This window comes from Varroa jacobsoni, unplaced genomic scaffold (genome assembly GCF_002532875.2).
Source record: "Varroa jacobsoni isolate VJ856 unplaced genomic scaffold, vjacob_1.0 scaffold_939, whole genome shotgun sequence".
NCBI lineage: Eukaryota > Metazoa > Arthropoda > Arachnida > Mesostigmata > Varroidae > Varroa > Varroa jacobsoni.
The window spans coordinates 125232-145857 of record NW_019213841.1 but is presented as its reverse complement, the minus strand read 5'-3'; the positions used below and the strand labels follow the sequence as shown (position 1 = coordinate 145857).

General features: G+C 40.6%; 2 protein-coding genes across 3 annotated transcripts; one reads left to right on the top strand and one right to left on the bottom strand.

The window, feature by feature from the left end:
* The first annotated feature begins 771 nt into the window (after positions 1–771).
* Positions 772–16239, top strand: mop (tyrosine-protein phosphatase non-receptor type protein myopic). 2 transcript variants are annotated; one of them, XM_022841593.2, is made up of 19 exons: positions 793–1019; positions 1510–1771; positions 3831–3905; positions 4327–4471; positions 4643–4833; positions 5160–5279; positions 6271–6387; positions 6707–6884; positions 7017–7150; positions 7420–7605; positions 7732–7881; positions 9181–9405; positions 9584–12582; positions 12736–12860; positions 13043–13236; positions 13500–13637; positions 13856–13998; positions 14155–14479; positions 15128–16239. In XM_022841593.2, the coding sequence occupies exons 2-19, from the start codon at positions 1685–1687 to the stop codon at positions 15248–15250; spliced, it is 5655 nt and encodes a 1884-aa protein (XP_022697328.1). In that variant the 5' UTR covers positions 793–1019; positions 1510–1684; the 3' UTR covers positions 15251–16239. The 2 variants fall into 2 exon arrangements, with proteins under 2 accessions (XP_086826499.1, XP_022697328.1); XM_086970373.1 differs by lacking the exon at positions 15128–16239 and having other exon boundaries at positions 772–1019; positions 13908–13998; positions 14155–14292.
* Positions 16240–16511: 272 nt separating this feature from the next.
* On the bottom strand, positions 16512–19694 carry LOC111265167 (ESF1 homolog). The gene is made up of 2 exons (XM_022841595.2): positions 18242–19694; positions 16512–17961 (listed from the first exon to the last, which is right to left on the bottom strand). Exons 1-2 carry the CDS (start codon positions 19123–19125, stop codon positions 16833–16835), a joined length of 2013 nt encoding a protein of 670 aa, XP_022697330.1. The 5' UTR covers positions 19126–19694; the 3' UTR covers positions 16512–16832.
* Positions 19695–20626: the final 932 nt, after the last annotated feature.

Below are 20626 nucleotides of genomic sequence, written 5' to 3'. Positions count from 1 at the left end.
TTTTACTAAAGCAGGATTTCACAACTGACGTTAATTCGTTTGGATTTATTTTAGTGAACCTAAGAATATTCTTTCATCATTTAGTTTGCCCTAAAGCAGAAAGTGTCGTATTTGATCTGTGCACCTTCACTACAATCCGAGTCTTCCAAACGCTTATCCAGTGGTTATTCAACGATGTAAATATCTCTATAAAATATGTTTAGATAGTTTCAAAAATTCTCATCAGATTTCCATTTTTAATAGCGTACCGATTGCTTTATATTTTTTTCTTCGTAAATAAATGATCTGACTACTCTATAAGTGACCGGCTAAGTCACACACATTGAGCATTTTTTTTTTTGTTTTGAAATGTCTGTGTATAGATATTATATCTCTGTATCGCTTTTATTTCAGCTGGACCGTGGTTTAAACGTACGCTTACCACTTTCTCAGTACGCAGTCTCGTTTCGTTAATTCAGCCAACCTGCCATATTTAGCACCGTTTGGCAGCCGAGCCTTCAACAACAGAGCGCTCCCCCTCGATATTTTGCCTCGCATTTAATCATAATTTCTTTCACTGTAATAATCCGCGCAATAGCCCTTTCTCAGCGCCGGTTTCTGTCTTATGTATGCGTCGATTTGTAAATGCTAGTTAGTCATTATCCGTCAAAGAACTCAGGAAGGTTCCGCAGCAATCGCCCATTCAGGAGAGGGCAGTTGTACTATCATCGACACACAAGCTTTTTTATAGCTGTTCTGGGAAAGACTACAGTCACTATCTAACGGGCGAGCCAGCCGAGAGTTGTCAGCTATCGACGATGCATAGATAAACGGCCTGTACAGTGTTTCTGTGTGTGACTGGGCAGCTGGGCGAAGCGGCCTATGTGGCCTCGGTCGCTGTCAACCACTGTGTGGATGTGATATTAACGCTGGAAGCAAGCCTAGCAATAGTTGCCGATTGGTGAAAGAGAATTGGGAACGGATAGACAAAGAACAGCACAAGCGACTGCTGTCGTCGTCCCGTTTCGACTGGCTAAGTAGTGAGTGAATGAAGTATCGCCATTGGATCATCGTATAGTTAATTGAGGGATAACAGTAGGCAACATACAGGTTCGGTGAAGGGATCTTAGTGTCCACTTGCAAATACTTCACCGACATATCATGCATGAAATTGCCCCTAGCAACAGTTGTACAGAGCTCTCACTTGAACCCCCTAAAAAAAAAAACAGCTACTGAATTTTTGTCACTCTGGTGAACACATTCAATGACAAGCGGACTCTGCAGTGCCAAATATGTACTGCCCTGTAAAAAAGACCCTTCGAAAAAAATAGCGCGTGTAAACATCTGGCAATCTCCAAGCAGTGTTGTTGAATTATTCTGTTCAGTGCGTGACGTATCCGTGCAGTTAAATAGAATCCCTATGTAATGTATGTACTTAACACACACTTCGTCCCATCTAAATGTCTACGGGAAAGGTAATTTTCCATTGACCGGCAATTGTGGGTTTGTCGACATTATTGTGGATAAAAGCAAACATCCAGGCATCACGGAGAAAGCTGCGTCCCACCGGAACGTCATAGATCTTCCACATCACATCGTCGCAACGTTGACTATAAAATCGTCGCATTTTGTTATATGATATCTCTGACAGCACGCAGCAGCTGAGGGCGACAGTGTGACAATTCAACGAGAGCATTAGTTGAAGATGGAGGCCGCTCCGCGACTGCAAATGCTTTGCTTTGAGCTTAAACATAGCCCCAAACCGGCCGAGTTTAGTCATCCACTGAAGAAAGTGAGTACTAAATACTAGATGCTTTGACAGGGCACGCCGCAAAGGGTTACGTAACAACTAGGCAGAAAAGGTTTATTTTGGTATCGACACTGCGACGACGAACTCTGACGTCATAATTCTAACGCATTTAACGTAGACGGCGTGACTCAACTACACTACAAGCATCCACGGGTGTGGGCAGTGCACCTAGCAACCGATAGTGTATCACTTAGCCAATCTGAAATGCACTAGGTTTTCGCTTCGGGGGGTAATCATAAATATCGGTTGTACTTTTACTGCTCCTCAAATGCGGCAGTATTCGCAAGCGTAACCATATAGTGCGTAATCTACGCTTTTTTTGTTACTTTCATTTTTATTATCGTTGCAATAAACGTTGAGTTAGGACGTCGTTGTACGATCAATGCTAACCAAGAAATCTTTGTTCGTTTTTTAAACGGTAACGTTTTGCATCATATGTTTCATACATTTAGAAACAAACTCCATCTGGTTGCGACGCTTTGTTAACGTCTCTAAATGGTTAGTTTTTTTTAATTGTACCGTTGTGACGTACCTATTTGATGAAATTCATTTACGTATTGACAACTCAAATTCACTTTTCCGTTCTACTCAAGTTACATTATTCGAAAAATGTTACCCGATGCTTGCAAGGTGTATTTGCTTGGCACAGTTCTTAAAAGAAGCTTCAAAAACATCCACAGGTTCAGTATAGATATAAAAAGAAAGGTCAGATATCGACACAACCGGAAGAAGAGGGGAATATCGTATAAGTAACTTTTACGGTAACTTTCGAAACATTTTGACACTGCTCTTATTAATAAAACGATTATTTCTGAACTGCGCTGGAGTTGCATGTAATGTCACTATACTATAATACACTCGTATTTACAAACACTATGTCTCACTATGCCAACTCTCTTCCAGATGTACAATGTAAGGTCTCAAACTGTCCGAGACTCTTAAAGACTAAATATGTACGTTTATGATCAATCAGCTTCAGCCACTTTTCCGCTAACACCGTAATTCATATCAGGGTAGAATTTTATGGTTTCTAAGTGAAACACTGTGACAAATGACTTCTGAATTGCTCTATTGAAACTAAACTAACAGTATTAACAGAGTTCAGAAACCGAACCAGATGATGCCTTTTCTGTTGACTAGTTCCGGTTTATTCTTTTTTAATGTTTTGGTGATCTACTTGTTTAGCTTATGTGACGGCTAGTAACGGGTTAGTCTTGCTCAGCTTTTGCAATATTTCATCAAATTTTTGCAAAATTCATTCTTCACATGTACATTTTCAAAACGAAAGCGACAAAATCATCTTTGGTCCTTTCTTGTCGTAATACGCCTTGACCATAAACAACTCATATTTTCCGCGGACATAGGCAGCATCTGTACCTTTATCGTGATAAGATCACAAACTATGGTTCATTGTCACAGGAATTTCAGTCATCTTCAAAACACTTCATCCCGAGTCTGATTCCAACAATTTTAACACATCAACTACTGCCGAATCTCAACTTTTTCGTGACAGTAACGCGACTCATATTATCAGAGATATATGACTTTAAAACCGTCTAGTTAAAAAAACAATATTTTAGAACAACCTTTTTTTTTTTTTGTTTTAAAACTGGCATGGGAGCGGTTGAGGCTTCGAACGGAAGCGATGATTAAAGCGTTAGCGATTGAGTTTGACAAACGCGTCCGTCAAAGATGCCCTGCTTGAAAAAACTGCATATTTATGAACCATGCATTTGTTTCCGTTTAAGACCATTTTTAAAATGAAAATGTCAAAAAGTGACAATTTAAATAGGCTCGCCTGTATTTTTAAACCAGCTTTCACTCATACAATAAAATCCCTAAAATCTTGGAAACAAAAATTATGTGATGGGTACAATTGTACAATATATTAGCTCATTTAAAATGATTCATTCCGTTAGCCCATCGAAGCTCTATGTACAGGCTTCATTCGCAGTCAGTGCAGATCTGCGTTTTTAAGAAATATAATTTTCAAAGACGTTAGTTATGAATTAACCAACAACTTTGCAATTCTTTATTTCAGTTCATTGCCGGTTTCTACAATGAAGATCCTTCTAATTTTTCAAAGGCAATTCACGATATGGAACAGCTGCGCGTGGTATGCCTTGTTCCTTTTGTAATATTCTGTTTTTTTTCTCATAAAAGCTATTATAATTATTTCATCTTTATAATTTACCTGCTTCGAAAGACGACCTCTCGTTCTGGGCTCATGAGAACACTGAGAGTGAGATCGTTGATTTTTCTAAAGTAATAAAGTTGTATTCGTAATGTCACAAGTATATTTTTCTACACGATCGACAGAATGAAATATCCAAATAAGCAGCTTGCGCCGTCGGGCTACACGCTAAAATCTCCCTCGAATCTATCAAATATTAAAGGTTTCGGGTGAAGTGATAAAACATACTATGCTAACTTGCTACATTATTATCCAGCTCAATTAAGCAAATGAACTCAAATTTTAGTCAGGTTGATCTAAACCCTGCGCAGTTATTACAAGGCGTCCCGTGTGCACTGTTTAGGCGGCATGTTCAGCATCGAAGGACGTCGCCGGTGTAACCGTTCTGAAGCGATACTACTCGCAACTCCGATCGCTACAAAATCGGTTCCCGATGACAGACGACGGGGCTGCTTGTGTTGCTTTTATGTGGACAGATCTCTATTCAGGTAACTTACCCTATTTGTTTTTAAGCATTAACAAGAAAACTTTCAACTATAGTTGTATTGACAAATTATATTTTCCAGGAAAATTGTATAGCCGACTATTATTAATAACAGTTCGAGAAGGAAGTTAACCAACAAATCTTATTTTTGATCTATGCGACACATGTTCGATAGGTCGTGCGTTTAATATAGCAGATGTGAAATATGAATTGTCCTCAATCCTCTACAATATCGGCGCGCTCCATTCCCAGCTGGGAGCTCTCGAGGATCGTACAGGCGCTGAGGGAATGAAAAGTGCTTGCGCTCATTTTCAAATGGCGGCTTGGGCATTTCAGCACAATCGAGATTCGTACCCTCAACCAAAGGTCAGCCAGTGTTCAAGGCTTATTTCTATTGAATTTCAGGAAATCAATTGTTGACAACTTGATAGTAGGATGTATGACCGGATTGGTTCTTACTTAGGTGCATGTTTAATGTAGTTTTGTAATAAAAAGTATAATCATGGAGGGAAGTTTTAGGATCATTGCTGTTTTAGGTTCAGATAATAATTTAAAATTCCCTAACACATTAGTATAAAATTGACCTAACATAGATGTCACATATATTTTTTGTGCTATATCTGACTCGCCTCATTGTGAATCGCGTAGATAAGTGATTTCATAAAAAAATTGTACTGGCTTTTTGTTTCCAGGGTTGCGACCTGTCACACGACCTTCTTACATTCTATTCGCTTGTAATGCTGGGCCAGTCGCAGGAATGCATCCTGGAGAAATCTCTGCTCGACAACCGAAAGCCTACTATCTCAGCAAAGGTACTGTAGAACAAAGCATTTGCCTGCCTTTTCGCAATGTCCTTTTTACTTTGTAGGTAGCACTCCATGGATTGATACGAGAGTCCAAACACTATAGTGCAATAGAACTACAGGCGAACGTTCGGCGGCGGGACGTGAACATTTGGCATCACGCGTTGCTTGCAGGCACTTCTCCAAGTAATACGCGCATGATAACCTGGAATTCAGTAGGATTTCAGGTGCATTCGGTAGTCGCCGACAACGAGCTACTGTTAAAGGCTTTAGGAGGGTGAAACAAGAAAGAACTCTCGATATTCTGGTTAAACCAGCCAATTGTCAGTAGTCGCATTCTCTCAGAACAACTGAGATTTTGCGGAGGCCCGCCGAGCTACTGGATAGCATTGCATATTGAGCCTACACACCCGGATATCTATGCCTCCGAAAAGTCTTCTGAACAATTGTGCAATAATCCGGACACAAATAACAAATGTATTATAAATAATACCTTAAAAGCGGGTATCTCATTAAGAAATTTGAATGTAGACGGTGAATACATCCAATAGAACGAGTTCTAATGCGACTTCTTAGACATAAAGTAAATAGACATAAAAAAAATTAGGCATAATCTTCTTGAAAAAAGGTAGTTGAAATCGAAAATGTTGTTTTTTAAAATTTGAACTTAAATAAAATGAAATCGAAATTTTTCCAAACATCTACATTACTCAAGGGAAGTTCCCCTTAGCACCTCGCGAGCTCATGGTGTACAAGGTACTATGAGGATATAAAGGTTATGATCAACACCATCAAAAATATTTTTTTTGACGATCCGAACTTCTAAATGGGTCTACAGTTTCAGCAGCTTGAGCTCTAACTTGACTTCATTTCCATCGTGTCATTTCAAAGAATTCGTACATAAATAAAAATAATGATCTAGAACGTACAGTGAGAACAATGATCATACTCGTTTAGCGAGCTTTTTATACTTAAAGATCCAGGAATAATTGCACTTCAGATTGCTGCACAAATCGTGGACTTCTATGGGAAGGCAATGAACCATTTAACGGCTGACATCAAGCAAATTGTCGGGTCAAAGATTTATCTCCAGTGGAGGCGGATCTGCAAAATGAATGTGAGTCGATCACAGCCACTTATATGTGCGTGCTTCCAGTATGATTATCTCTCAGACCTTTTTTTTCGCACTTCCTGTTATTTAACTAGGTAGATATATACACATATATAAAAAGAATCTGTTAGTTATAGTTGTTCAGAATTTTACGTTCAGTAGTGCTGTTAAGCGTTGTTACAGGTGCTCAGCTTCGAACCTAGACGATTTCACGTATCCCGAAATTTAGTAAGCAAGCACATTACCACGGTATCATCTATCAGTAGTAGCGTTAGTTGTAAAACCTTTTTGACTTGAAATCATTGTATGATATGTAATCACTTAGGCTTCGTATTATGGGGCGGTGGCAGCATTGCATATGGGTATGGGCGCAGAAGAGGAAAGAGCCTACGGGCTTCGGGTGGCGTGGTACAGAGACGCTATGCGACTACTCACAGATGCCTTGCATGCAGCCAGAGACCTCAGCATCGACGATATGCTTTCTTTCACAGTGGATGTCATCGGTGAGCTTCCATTTTCCTAATTGTCTCAAATTTATGTTCTTTGGTGTTCAAAAAATAATAGCGGTTTGGGGAAGAATTAGTTAATGCAAGACTTGCGCGGAAGAGTAAATGCTGTTCTTATGTCGGACATAGGGGGCAAACTAAACGCCGCTGAAAAAGAGAATGACTTCGTGTACCACGATAAAGTGCCAGCGGCCGAAAGTCTTCCTGAGGTGAAAGGTGCTGTCCTCGTTAAAGGAATCCCATTTGATCCCTGTGATCCCGAGGTAACGATCTTTTATTTTACGTTGTAACAAATGAAAAATAATCATCCGAAACAAACTTATTTCTGGCCCAGGTCTGGCGCAATAATATTCATTTAAAGTGTCGAAAAGTTGCTGAATGAACATGAAAATGTTTCATAAAATTTCATTAAATTTAAATTCGCAAATCACATTAAAAATGCATAGACATGCGCACCTTAGTAATAACCCGAAAACCGTGTGCTCACCTTACAAACATAATGTACGCTGCTTTTAAACATGTTTTATTGCAGATTTCTGGACCTGATCTATTTGCATCACTAATTCCTATGGGCGCTCATGAAGCGTCTTCGATCTACTCTGAAAAAAAGGCGCAAATTTTGCGAAGGATCTCCGATAACGTGGAAGACAAAAATGCAGAATTGGCTGCTTATGAAAGTAATCTCAGCATGGATCATAATACGCTCAAAGCCATACTTGTTAGTGTTATCCACTTTTTATGGTTTGGGCTAATACGTTCTGTTGAAAGAATGCATTTGCGGGTGTAATAAAATCTCTAGTCGATCCTACAACAACTTCTGTTTTATCATCATTTTTATTTGCAGGTCAAGCCATCGCTTCCACCCGACGTGATCGAGTCTTGTGCACGTTTTCACACGCGACGAACGGCTGTTTCAGATTTAAATAATCAGTTAGCACGACTACACAAAATGGCCGAGGATATAGCGATATTGCTGCAGGAGGCGGACGCTCAGGTATACGAAATAACATGTCTTCCAGCGTGATCGAGTTATTATTATAAAACAATAGTTTCATTCTAAGATATGCATCTAAGTACGAATGATATATTACATAAGTCTAATCGAAAGGATAAATTATCGCTTTGTTTTTTCATAAAAATTGTAACTTTTTTTTTCGTCAACATATTTTGTCATCTAAATCCCATAGCTATCCCAAAAAAAAGCCTGTCATCAAGTTAGTGTCACAATAGTTTTAATGGAAAATAGATAAGCAAATTATTTTTCCTCGTAGCCTTAGAGTTACGAGAGGTGATGTTTTTTAGAGAGACCGCTTAGATATGCTGAGAGTGTAGCATTTACATAGCTTGTATCATGGTATCAAGAACCTTTCAACACGATGCTTCTTAGTAAGGGTGACAAATGTGATTATGCTTAATTACGTTCCTCTCAGTTGGAGACGCGTTTGTCACACAGTTCATTGTTCATGATCAGCCCCTTGAATGTTTTTTGACTGTTAATTTGGAATATAAATAATTCTAGAGTTTTCATCCAACAAAAAAACTGCGTTTTCCACAAAAGATTAGTATATAGTCACTGTCACTACTTACGATTCCCCTCTGTTCCTCCAGTTTGCTTGTTCTCTCACGACAGAATTTTCAAAGTACGATATTAAAAAAACTAGTCCAGCAAGGTCCCGAAACTCTGTTTATTGTAAAACGTAGACTAATTTCACTAGCCACTGCTCGGAAGAAATTATAATCCGTCAGAGCGAAGTTTAAAGTATGTGGTGACTGCAGAAGAACTTTCGATTCATGTTCTTGCAGGGTGGCTGTCAAAGTCTTCGTTATGTGCGGCCAGGTATTGTTATAGAAAAGGACTTGCCTTTTTTCTGGGACTTCTTCTGTTTACGTACTCAATGCAAGTAGGCCATTTACGGGTCTTTCTCGGACATCCTGTTCTTCTCGAGCATTTCTTAGCGCTTTATTGTCCCATCAAACGCAGACCATCGTCTTCTTGGGAAAGAGATCTGCTTAACTCTGGGCTTAAGCATATCTTGCAATGCCATTCCAACTAATAAATTGTCGGCTTTTTCAAAAATGCCATCGGTTGGTCCTCATCGACCTCGGTGCCATTTTTTAACTTCATTAACCAGTTTTGAGCAATTCTTCTAGTTACAGGCACAAATCCCATGCTATTTGATTTTTGTAAATTGTACTTTTCAATAGTAAAAACGGAAGATTAAAACGAAACTGAAAATATTTTATATATATATATATATATATATATATATAAGCGTACAATGTTTCGTTATAGATGAAGGAAGCACGCCCTGGCGGTGTGACATCCAATGTTGTAGCAGATCTTCGCGCCGAACTCAACAAATATCGCGAGATTCATACACATTCCAGTCGGAGTAACGATACATTAAAGGACGCTTTGAAGGCGCACGACGAAAAGCTAACACTTTTACAGTACACTCCCGACGTTCTCCAACAAAAACTTCCGTTCGTCATCGAAGCGACAACCGACGATGCAAAGGTCGTTCTAATAATTTTAGACTACTGCTCGATTTAAACACAGTAGCAAAAACAATACTTAGAAATAGTTGCCAGAGATTCCTCGTTAACAAGTGCGAAATTATACTGCTACCTACGGTCATCAGTTTGCATGTGAGTAACATCGTTCATGTATTGTTTATCTATTATTCATAATAAAGGTGATCACTGAGATGATACGGTTGCTTGACAAAATAGACGAGATGAAGTTGCAGAGGAACAAGTTATTCACCGATTTACGGGATGCGATCCGTAACGATGACATTACGAAGTTAATTGTCGCTAACGCTCAAGAAGATCTGAACGAAGTCTTTGAAAAGGCACTATCTAAGCACGAGCAGGCTATTGCTGTACTCGAAAAGAATCTTCGTGCACAAGAGAACATCCTCAAGGCGGTCACTGTGGCGAATGCTAATGCAGCTGAAGTGCGTCTTAACCTCGAACAAGCGCGCCAGCCATGGAACGCAGCCATCGAGGGGTTGCGGGCTTCTGCGAAGGCTTTCGATGAGATTGAAGCTCAAACACTTAAAGGGCTGGACTTCTTTGACAACTTTCACGGAAACGTAAGCAAACTTGTTAGTCGCCTCAAAAGTGTTCTACAAGTGGAACGCGAGCAGGAAGAAAGACTTAAGATGCGTCAGGCAGCAGAAAGCGCAGCAGTTGCAGCCGCAACAGCTACTTCGAACAACGCTTCTGCCACAGGACAGCCAGGTCAACAGGTTGCTGACATTGGTGCATATATAGGCCATGCTGATCTCAGTTCATCATACACGGCGGGCCAAATTGCGACCAGTCAGCTGGGTGTCGCTCCTTACCTTTCGGGTGGTACTCAGGCCGCTCCAAAACTGAAGGATTACCTGGCCATGATGAAAAAGGCAAAGCAACAAGGCACGAATGGCACTGACAGTGGCAATGAGTACATCCCTCAAGCCATGCCGGGATCGCCCGGTATCTCTCTTGCAGCTTCGAGTGGAATTACTTCCATAAGTACAATAGGTCCGGCCACTACGTTATCTTCGTTAACCAATGCCTATGGCTCTCCCCAAATAAGTGTTCTCCATGGGATTCAACAGCCGCACCCATATCCTCAGGGATGCAGCACTGCCGCTACTCAGAATTTGACGAATTCCGCCACGTCTCACGTACCTTTGGCTACGTGTACGCACGTAGTTTCTACACCGGCGACTAATGTATCAGCAACAATGCGACCAACATCTACTCTTCTTGGGTATCAAGACTCTGGTGTGTACCATGTACCACTTCCGGCTGGACACCTTGAACAGGCTGCACGACCTCCCACTACACTGATGGTTTCATCACAGCCTCAGCCTACTACGTCGAGGGCAGTGGGTCAAACTATCCAGCAACCGTCGACCTTCACCACTCAACAGCAGAGTCAGTTTTATAATGCGTATAACACAAGCAACTTAGGCTATCAGATGCACGGAGGAACAGCGAACTATGCCGTCTCTTATGGGTCATATGCCCATCTCTATGCTACCCCACAGATAGTCAGTACGGTAGCAGAAAATACTGCGACGTCGAGCGCTACTTCGGGAGTGCCCACAGCAACATGCACAGCACCGTCGGCCATCAGCAGCACCATGAATTCAGCGAATTATTACGGGAATGCGCAAGGCACGAGAGGCACGACTTCAGTGAACACCTCCATTACCTCCACGAATTACAGCTGTACTGCAAGATACCAATATCCGCAGCAGTATGCTTACGCTGGCTCGTATTCAGGATACCCAACACTGGCGTCGACCGCTATAGTATCCTCACAGCCAACAGCCATCGCGTCTGTCAACTGTAACTCAAGTGTGTTGGCACAATCTTCTGTTCCTACGATCGCTAGCCAAGCGTCGGTCATACCACCAATGCTTCCAAGAGCAGTCTCCATCACTGGCGCCTCTGCGAGAGCTACTGCAGTGGGCGGATTAGCTGGCGCCTATAACGGATCCTATGCGACGTGCACAGGCGGTACAGTGCCGACCCCCTACCCTCCTCAACAGATCAGCTATGCATCAACGTATGGGCAACTCTGTGAGACAAATGTAGCTGCAGCTGCCTCGTCTCTTGGCGCGACATGCGGAACGACGACAACTGTAACAACAAACGAAGCAATTACGGCGGCAACAAATACGGCGCCTGCAGCCTCCGTTGCTAGCGGCGCGAATGGCGCGATAGCGGTGACCGATGCTGCTACCGTCCACCAGACGTATCAGACAACGTATCAGTGGAGCGGATACGGAAATCTTTCACAGGTAACGTTCACTGCATCGCCTAACAAATATACTTCGAGTGGAACCGGATCAGTTTCGTACTCAAATGCATCAGCGACTACATCGACCGCATACAGCAGGCAGCAATATCCCCAGTACTACCAGCAGTACGTGCAGCAGTATCAACAGTACAATAACCGTCAAGAGACAACATCAACAGCTTCTTCGGTTATTCATCAGCAGGCTGGGCAGTCTGTGGCTTCAACCGCCACCAACGGCTTTGCGACGCCAGCAGCTAATATGTGTGGAGCAAATTCTCAGCAGGCAAACAAAAATCAACCTTCAATCGACGCCTATTACCAGCAACTAGCCTTAGGTTCCGTTCAACCGGCTAGTTACGGTACGCAGTTACAGTCGTCGCAGACAGTAACTACACAATATACCCCACACACAGTTTCATCTGTGGGTCCAGCCACAGCTCGATCTGTGGTTAATAATCTGTTAGACGAAAGTCCCCAGCTTTCGGTCACTCCAGATGGAGGCGTACTTGCCAGTGTTCTACAACCGACAATCGTCTCGAAGAGCAGCCTGAATAACAATGAAAGCAAAATGGAATCGGACGTCTCCAGTAACGCTGATGATGATGTTAGCAGGAAATCGAACGGAGTGGTTGGCATCGCAAGAGCTACCGAGGTGAGATCAATAACAAAATCGGATTGTGACAACTTAAACAGTACGGGAGTCCCCCCGTCAACTGAGGTTCCAGCAGATGACGCGAATAGCGCTAGAAGTTTAGAACCAGCTGCTACGGTTACTACGTGTCGAAACCAACCGGATACAAGTACCTCCTCTGGGCCAGTGTCCGCCGACCCCCTGAACAATTCACAGGTTGTTCAAGACCTAAAGAACACGTACGAAAAACTCGACAATATGACGTACGTTGGAAAATGTATTTTTACTAATGCTTATTTTGTGTATGTTTTTGATAAATACTGCAAAGGTGCACATGCATTACATCAATCGCATTCTGTGTTCTCAACATATACATTTAACAGTAAGTAATCACCATAATTAATTACACCTTACAGAGCGTTAAAGCTGAACTCCCGGTGGAAAGAGTACCGAGACAACCAAGAAGCGGAAGCACGCACACTGAAAATATCAGTCGGTCGAATCTGTTCAATGAAGAACCGATTCCCCGATATCATGCCTTGTAAGGAGCAATCGCTATTGTGCGGACTTGAGAACTAAACATTCAGTTTTCATTATTCATCTTTATTTAAATATTTTTGTAAATACGTCAAATCCTTTACGTATTAACTGCAATTATGTAGAACACTGGACATTTCTCAACAGCGATCTCACTTCCGATCGATTCCGATAATCGCTTTACAGATGACTACAATCGGGTAGTTTTGACCTCGTCAAAAGACGATTATATTAACGCATCGCTTGTAACCTCATCTATTGAAAGTGAGCCAAATTACATTATAACGCAGGCTCCTCTTGCCACCACACTCGAAGACTTCTGGACGATGGTGTGGGAGCAACGTGCAGAAACCATTCTCTCATTGTCATCATTCCAAGAGGTTAGACGTTTACTATACTATACTATACATTTTAGAATAAAATTTAAAAAAAAATGTGTGAATAAAGCAAGTTAGTAAATTCTAGAAAAGAACTGCCGACAAGGAGACACTAATTAGATAGATTGTGTAATATGCACTGTTTATATATGAGTCGAACTGATCGTGAGCCGCCATACTCCATGTGAGCTCTTAACATGTTGCAATCATATATTTAGGGTCTACGAGAAAGCAGTCTTTAACATTAATGCGTGCACATATTCCAGCTTTCGTCGCAACTGTTCTTCCCGTCAAAAAAGGGCACTTCACAGAACTACGGACCATTCAATGTGACGGTACTTTCCTTTAGCGAAAGGGAGGCTGGCCTGTTCACCGAACGGTTGCTGGCCATCAATGGACCTCAGGTAAATCTCTAGCCGGTCTTTCTCTCTAGCTCTAAAAAAAAACAGAGGGGCAATAGAAAATTCTGCATAATACAAGCCCTAGTTATAATTTATGCCAGTTCATTTGGATAGATCCTTAGCTTTGTTAATTTTTATGGGTTGAAAAAAGCATGAAATGGTGCTAGACTAAAGAGGCGTTGTCAGAATATCTTAATCTGGTTAAACTTAAAAATCTACAGGGCCTAACGAGAAATGTCATTCTCGTGCACGTAACCCAATGGACACGTGAAGCCTTATTCCAGATCGGGCTTGCTGAACATGTGCTCGACTTGCACGTCAAACAAAGAAGAAGTCATAATCCACCCATAGTCATACAGTGCCTGTAAGTACTGCACTGATACGCACAATGGCTTACAAAATCAAATTCATGGAATATTTGACCACAAGGTATTTTGCGGAGTTCCATTTCAATCTAGAAAAGCATCTATATGCTGCGTTCCCTTTGAAACATCAATTTTTATCGAGTATTTGCTTTCAGTGGTGGATGTGGTCGTTCTGGCATTCTGGCATTTGCCTTGAGATGGATCAGCCATCTGCGCGTCGGTCGCGTCCCTTCGGACGCTATGCCAATTCTTCGACAACTAACACGTGCTCGAAAACTGCTCCTACTTGAACAAGATCAGTTGCGTACGTGTTTAGAGATTGCATTATTGTCCATCAAAACAGCGTTACAGACACGCGGCCTTATGCATGCGGTGCCTGCTGCAATTACGACTCTTGATCAAATGGACGAAAAACAAAGAAAAGGCCAAGCATTGTCGGCAGAAGAGCGGATTCTTCAGGATCTTATGCAGGGCTTCCAGGCAAGACTTGAGTCCTTTCGTGCTATTTTTTTAATACTCACCAGAACAGCAGTGTTTCACGATACAAGTTCAGCAACTTGATCGTTTATAAAAAAATATTCCGTTTTGTTGGCTTTTCTGCAGCAGCTTTTTTATTGGTAATTTTCTGTAAACAAATATATAAGCACAAAAAAAGTAGATATTTACACTCCCTACTAGCCTTATTTCTGTAATTCTGTATGCACGTGAAAAAATACACGAAAATTAGTAATCATCAAAAAATTGTTTGCAATAGATAACACGCATATTCATTTAGGACGTTATATGTTCTGATCAATGGTTAAGTATTACGTTGTTCCTCGCATTTGCATCTATCGTATTATCGACGCATCTTTCCGTGTAGACTATTGTTAAATAACAAACTACATGTAGTTTGACTTTAAGTCGACAGCAACGAACGCATTCAACTAATGCTATCTGAAAGGCCAGTCTATGTAAAAAAAGACCCATCAAAAAATTCTGTTATTCAAATCCAAAAGTGAAATTAAAAAATTCTGTGAATGCAAGGGTTAAGCATGATGCTGGCCCTTTTTGCGTAAAATGCGAGAACATATATAGTTGTGCTGTTTGTAACAGTTATTTTGACTTCGTCTATTTTTTTATTTGCAGGCTAAAACCAAAATTACGAAGGAAAGTTTCGAAAAACCGCGTGGTTTCGACGCTGCGTCCGGCGGTGGAGATCCTGCCGACCCTCTCAGTCAGCTCGACCCGTTATGGTCGCTAAAAAAATAGATGCGGCAGCCGCAAGGTATTCGAAACGCTGCTCTGCAAGAAACAAATAATGACTTGAGCATGCAAGCGTTGTTATTTCGCATCCGAAGAGAGAATGGAGTATAGAAGGGATCTGTAGTGTACATTTCTTCTATCTATCGTGTTACTTATATGTGATTTGTTCACACATTTCTCTGTAAAGTGACATTCGCTTAATTGTGTTTTCGGGTTTTCTACTGCTGGCATTCTTCAGGATTCTTCTGCGATTTTCAGCAATCACAAACATTAATCTTACTTTTCATAATTAGAGCTAATAATAAGATAGAACCACTGCTTATCAAGGTTGGGCCGCCGTTGAAGCGCGCCTGGAAAAGTAAGAGATTTAGCGTTTCTGGCACATACGAAGTGATTGAGTCAGCCTAAACAAGATTTTTAGTTGTTTTATATGCCAAAGGGTACGCATCGTGGTAAATTAGTGGCGGAAAGTATGGCATACACGGGATTCATATACGAATCTTCAGAATAAACATGGATTTACATAAGGCCTTTACAGACCCCTTCAGTGGTTACATACTATACCAGCAAACATAAAACGTTTTATATATAAACCTACCTGAAACTCAAATGTAAAGAGCAAATAAATAGATGGTCCCCGCTGCGAAAAGCAACAAAAATACTGGATAATCTGTATTTCGGTAGTTATCGATATGATAGTTCATGGGAAGAATGATGGTTATTCATGAACGTGATGGCAAGCTGAATTGTGATAACGGTTATTCTAGATGAAACCTGGGCCACAGCTGGACGTGCGTCGAATTGAACTATAAAATTTTTATTTTACATACGAGGTAACGCATGGAAAAGAGAAAGGGGTCTTCAACAATTACGCTTAACTGTGGCAAGGAACAAAGCTAAAAAGTCTCCATGGACGCTTAGCGTTCTTTTATGTGATGTTTATATATAGCCGTCAATAATAAACTGTCACCGTACGTACATGTAAATACATTTCATTATATTTGTTCTAACCTTGTTTACGACAAACTATGTAACTGAAGAAAAACAAAGAAATACATAGAGCTAAAAGATAGAAAAAAACTTGAGCAATACCTATTATTAATTGTAGTGTTACTAGGGAGACCTTTTGATTAAAAAAAAAACGTCATACGGCTGCACTGCGGTTGAGAAAAAAAATATTTAAAAAAACGTCGTAAGACTGCACTGAGGTTACGGAAAAGAATATTAAAAGTATGGACTCATGATAAATTAAAGAAATGATCTATCATAACACTCTCCGTAACTATAAATCTTATTATTCATAGTCAGTAGAGGAGCAATAACACGGACTGATACATGGACGAGAAAAGTTCTACTGTATATATAAAAATTTCACATTGCTCCGTACGGCGTTCATTTTACATAGAATGCTCTAGGTATTCCCATTGTATTACCTCGTTTAATAACTTTCGTTCATATATTACTAACTACTTGATTCCGAAACTTGAAAATATATTTTTGCTGGGCCTCATAGACTGTTAGACAATGCAACATTTCGGCATTTAACTAATCTGTACTGCAACAAATAATAACTAAGTTCTTAAAACACTTAGATAAGTTTTCGCCGTTTTGCCTTTTCAATCATTATCGCCTCCATTGCTTTGGTCTTCTTGTAGCCAAGATCCGTAGGATCGATGTTAAACCGATGATCTGAATAAATTGCTGCAAACCGAGAATCATCTAAGTTTATCTTGAAGTTGTCATCATCTTCGGTTGCAACTTTGCCTTTTTTCTTGCTTTTCCCGTTAGTTGTTTGCTCAGTTTTTAGAATCTTTTTAAGTGAGAAGTGTTTTCTGCCATCATCTTCCTCATCCATAAGCAGTAGCTCAAGCTGCTGACGGCGTTTCGCTTCGATCTGCTCGTTAACCTCGTTAGTTTCAACTTTACTAGAATTCTGATCACCCTTATGTCTCTTATTGGTGCCGCCATTTCTACCAATCTCAAAGAATGGATCATCTTCAACGCCTTCAGGCAAATCGTCATCGGAGAAAGCTCTCTCCTGTTTCTTTCTTTCGCGCTCCAACTGTCGCTTCTCGCGTTTCTTTTCTTTTTTACGTTGAAGGTATTCTTGGAACGGTGTCGGCTTCGACACCTTTTCACTATCGTTTTTTTCTTTTCGTCGTCGGTCAACGGTAGCGTTTAGCTCAGGATTGAACGTGATCTCTTTGTTACCACCCTCCTCATCATCGGTGTCCGAATCCGACTGTTGATCGTCCTTATTACCGTCGCCTAACTGCAATAATTTTCTATATTGATCTGTGTCAATTTTCTCAGCGTCCGAAGCATCTTCGTTATCCGAAGAAGCTATATAGGTTTTTAAGTACTCGGCCATTTTGTCAATATCGTTAGGCTTCAGACCAGCTGCACGTTGTCGCTTGTTCTTTGAGTCGCTAGAATATGCTTTTGATAAAGCCTTACGTCTCCGGAGATCATCGCCATCCCAACTGCTCTCACACGTTGAAAGCATCAACGCCGAATTGATGAAGTCAACAGGTTCATAGTCCTGCGGTGAAGAATCACAAAAATCAGTTCTTTCTTTTTCGTCAAACACAATTTCATCTGGAATAAAGCGCAGATCCAGCTTGGCCCCGGATGACTGATACTCCATTCCATCACAGCTTTCGTATATGTTGTTGGCAGTATCTGAGTTGTCACACTCCACAACAGCATAATAGTATCTGTATTCAAACAAGAGAGAGAGAGCAAGCGGAAGAAAGCAAAAACATATTAATATGACTCTCGCTATGGATAATTCACGTAGGATACTTTATATTATGCAAAAGTAGATAACTGATTTATACGAGCAAAGATAAAAGATCAGAATGATGGCCGTTGTAGGAGAAAATTTGACTGAAAAAAATTTTGCAAAAACGATTTATTAATGTGAATTCAGTACTTAATGATACCTACTCCCTGCGACGCAACACAGCACCGGTCAACTAACAACTGGAAACTCACCTTAACCGTTCAAATTCATATTTTCTTAAAGCCTGTTCATTTCTAGCCTTTAGTCTTGGACCTCGTTTAGCTTCTTCAAGCATTCTCTCTTTGCCAAACTCTGACGGATAAATTGTAACAGCCTTAACAATACCGCCATTTAATGCAAATGATTCCATCAAAACGAACAGATCAGCCGCTTTGATATTATGCCAGTCCATATTACAGACAGCTAAACGTCTTGATATATCGTCGCTCCTTGGTGCATCTTTATCTAATTCATCCCATTCGATTTCCTGTTCTTTTTCAGCTCGATGAATCGCCGCTCCATCATCCGACGAATCTGAGCTATCGTCTTCCGACGTTTCGATGTTTCCTTCACCCCGAGCGAAATCCAGAAGTTCTCCTTCTGAGTCCTCGGAATCGGAGCTTGGTTTTGACGTTTTTTTTTTTTTGACAATTAGTTTCGTTTTAAATTTTGTGCTTTTCTTGCAAACTTTTTCATCTCGTCGTACCTGATCTGTCTGCCGCAATTTTACAGGTGCACTATCTGACGATAGGCATGTCGCGTTTTCGTTACCGTCACTAGCGTCATCCGTATCCCCGTTGTCACTCTCATCTAAATGATAGTAACGCTTGAGATCTTCAGCACTGGTCGTGCTTACAGGTCGACCTCTTTTGTCCATGGTAGCTTTGATTTTAAAGCGTTTATCGGTAAACATTCTCCCAAATCTCTGATCAATTTTGACCTTAGCTTCTTTTTTTGGTATCAGCCGGAACTTCGGATCGGAAATCACATCCTTGAAACGATCATCTTGGCGAAGTTCTTCCGGCAATGAAGATTGTTTCTGTCTCATTTTTTTCTTCATTATGGTCGTTTCGTGTTTGTTGGGGTTACCCACCATTAATTGCGGAACAATTGCAGAGGACGATGGCGCTGCTTTTTTTGTACTGTCTACCGGTCCAGGTCAATATCGTAGTCCTATCGTAAGTGTGCTGTTTGTTGCACAAATCTTTACTAATAGTGTGCGAAACCACAAAAACAGAATAGTGTATATTAATAATAGATTGTCACAACGAATCGAATAATGCTCACGTTCGAAATTCGTTCGTAGAGAAACAGTCATGTCGCTCGCACGTGGACCTGTAAATAAACAAAGAGCAGACAACTCTGCCTTTACCCCTTGAAGGCGGCAAGAGTCAAAAGTGACTGTCAACACGTCACACCCGCAAGATGTATCTGTTTCGATCAACAAATATTTTAATTTAAAGTTTAAACCGTACAATATACTAGGAGGAACATATTGCGAATGTGCCAAAAATCATAAGCTCACAATGTTTAGAAAGAAAAACACGAATATATCGGCAATGTCAATGAATAGGGACAACTTTATTGCAAAAAAACAAATAATTATATTGTATTTACATAAACTTATGAAGTTAAGTGAACTTAAATGCTTACTTAATCGCAGCAATAGCAGAGTTCTGTAGGTAAAGGGTATATGTGTTTTCTCATTCTGGCCTGGTAATAGCTTAACTGTGGTTATTATGAGCATTATGATTGAATTAATTATACGTTATATATCACAGTAGCTTTATGTATTTACTATGCATGCTTTTAATATCTTCTTTCATTTACGCACATATATAATAATGCTTTCATAGCTCATTCTTAAGCTTGATAGTACAGCTGCTGCTTCTCATCACAGGTTATTTTTTATATTATTAAGGTGATTCTAGTATGCGATAAAGCCACGACCTAATTGGTATATAACTTACACACAAGCTTCGACCAGTTTTCGTTCTTCATTTAACTAATCTGATTCATTAGCATCGCGTCAAGTCTAACATTAGCTCGGGTATATACAACGCTGTGATTCCATAAACCTAGCTGCATAGAACCTAGGATAACCTATAGCTTAGTCGCACCTACACCTTCACAGTTATTCGGTTGCAGTTCTCTTCATGCTATGTCGTACTACTTCCGTAATGTTCTCACTTCAGCTTTACGGCTATAGCAGTTCTGTTTCTTTGACTTAGCTAGCCTTTTACATTGTCTCTGTTATCCCTCATTTTGAGGCTAGTATCCTGCTACCACATTCCGGTGACTCCCGTTGCCTTGCTAAAATTATTCCGTTTACAAATTAGAACCTCTCAGTAATAATGAGGTTGCTGTTATAAACTGAAAAAAAAATTATTTCTTTTCTATTTTTTGCAAAGATTTGCAGGCTACGACGGTCCAAACTCGCTATTGTTACAATTCTACGCGATTACGGCACCTTTTTTTCCATTGCATTTACATTGTTTCTCAATTTGCATGGACATCGTTCGCAAGTCACAAACTATTCCCACAAAAATCAAAGCGATTACTCGACGCAACACAGACATCCAGAGAGGCATATATAT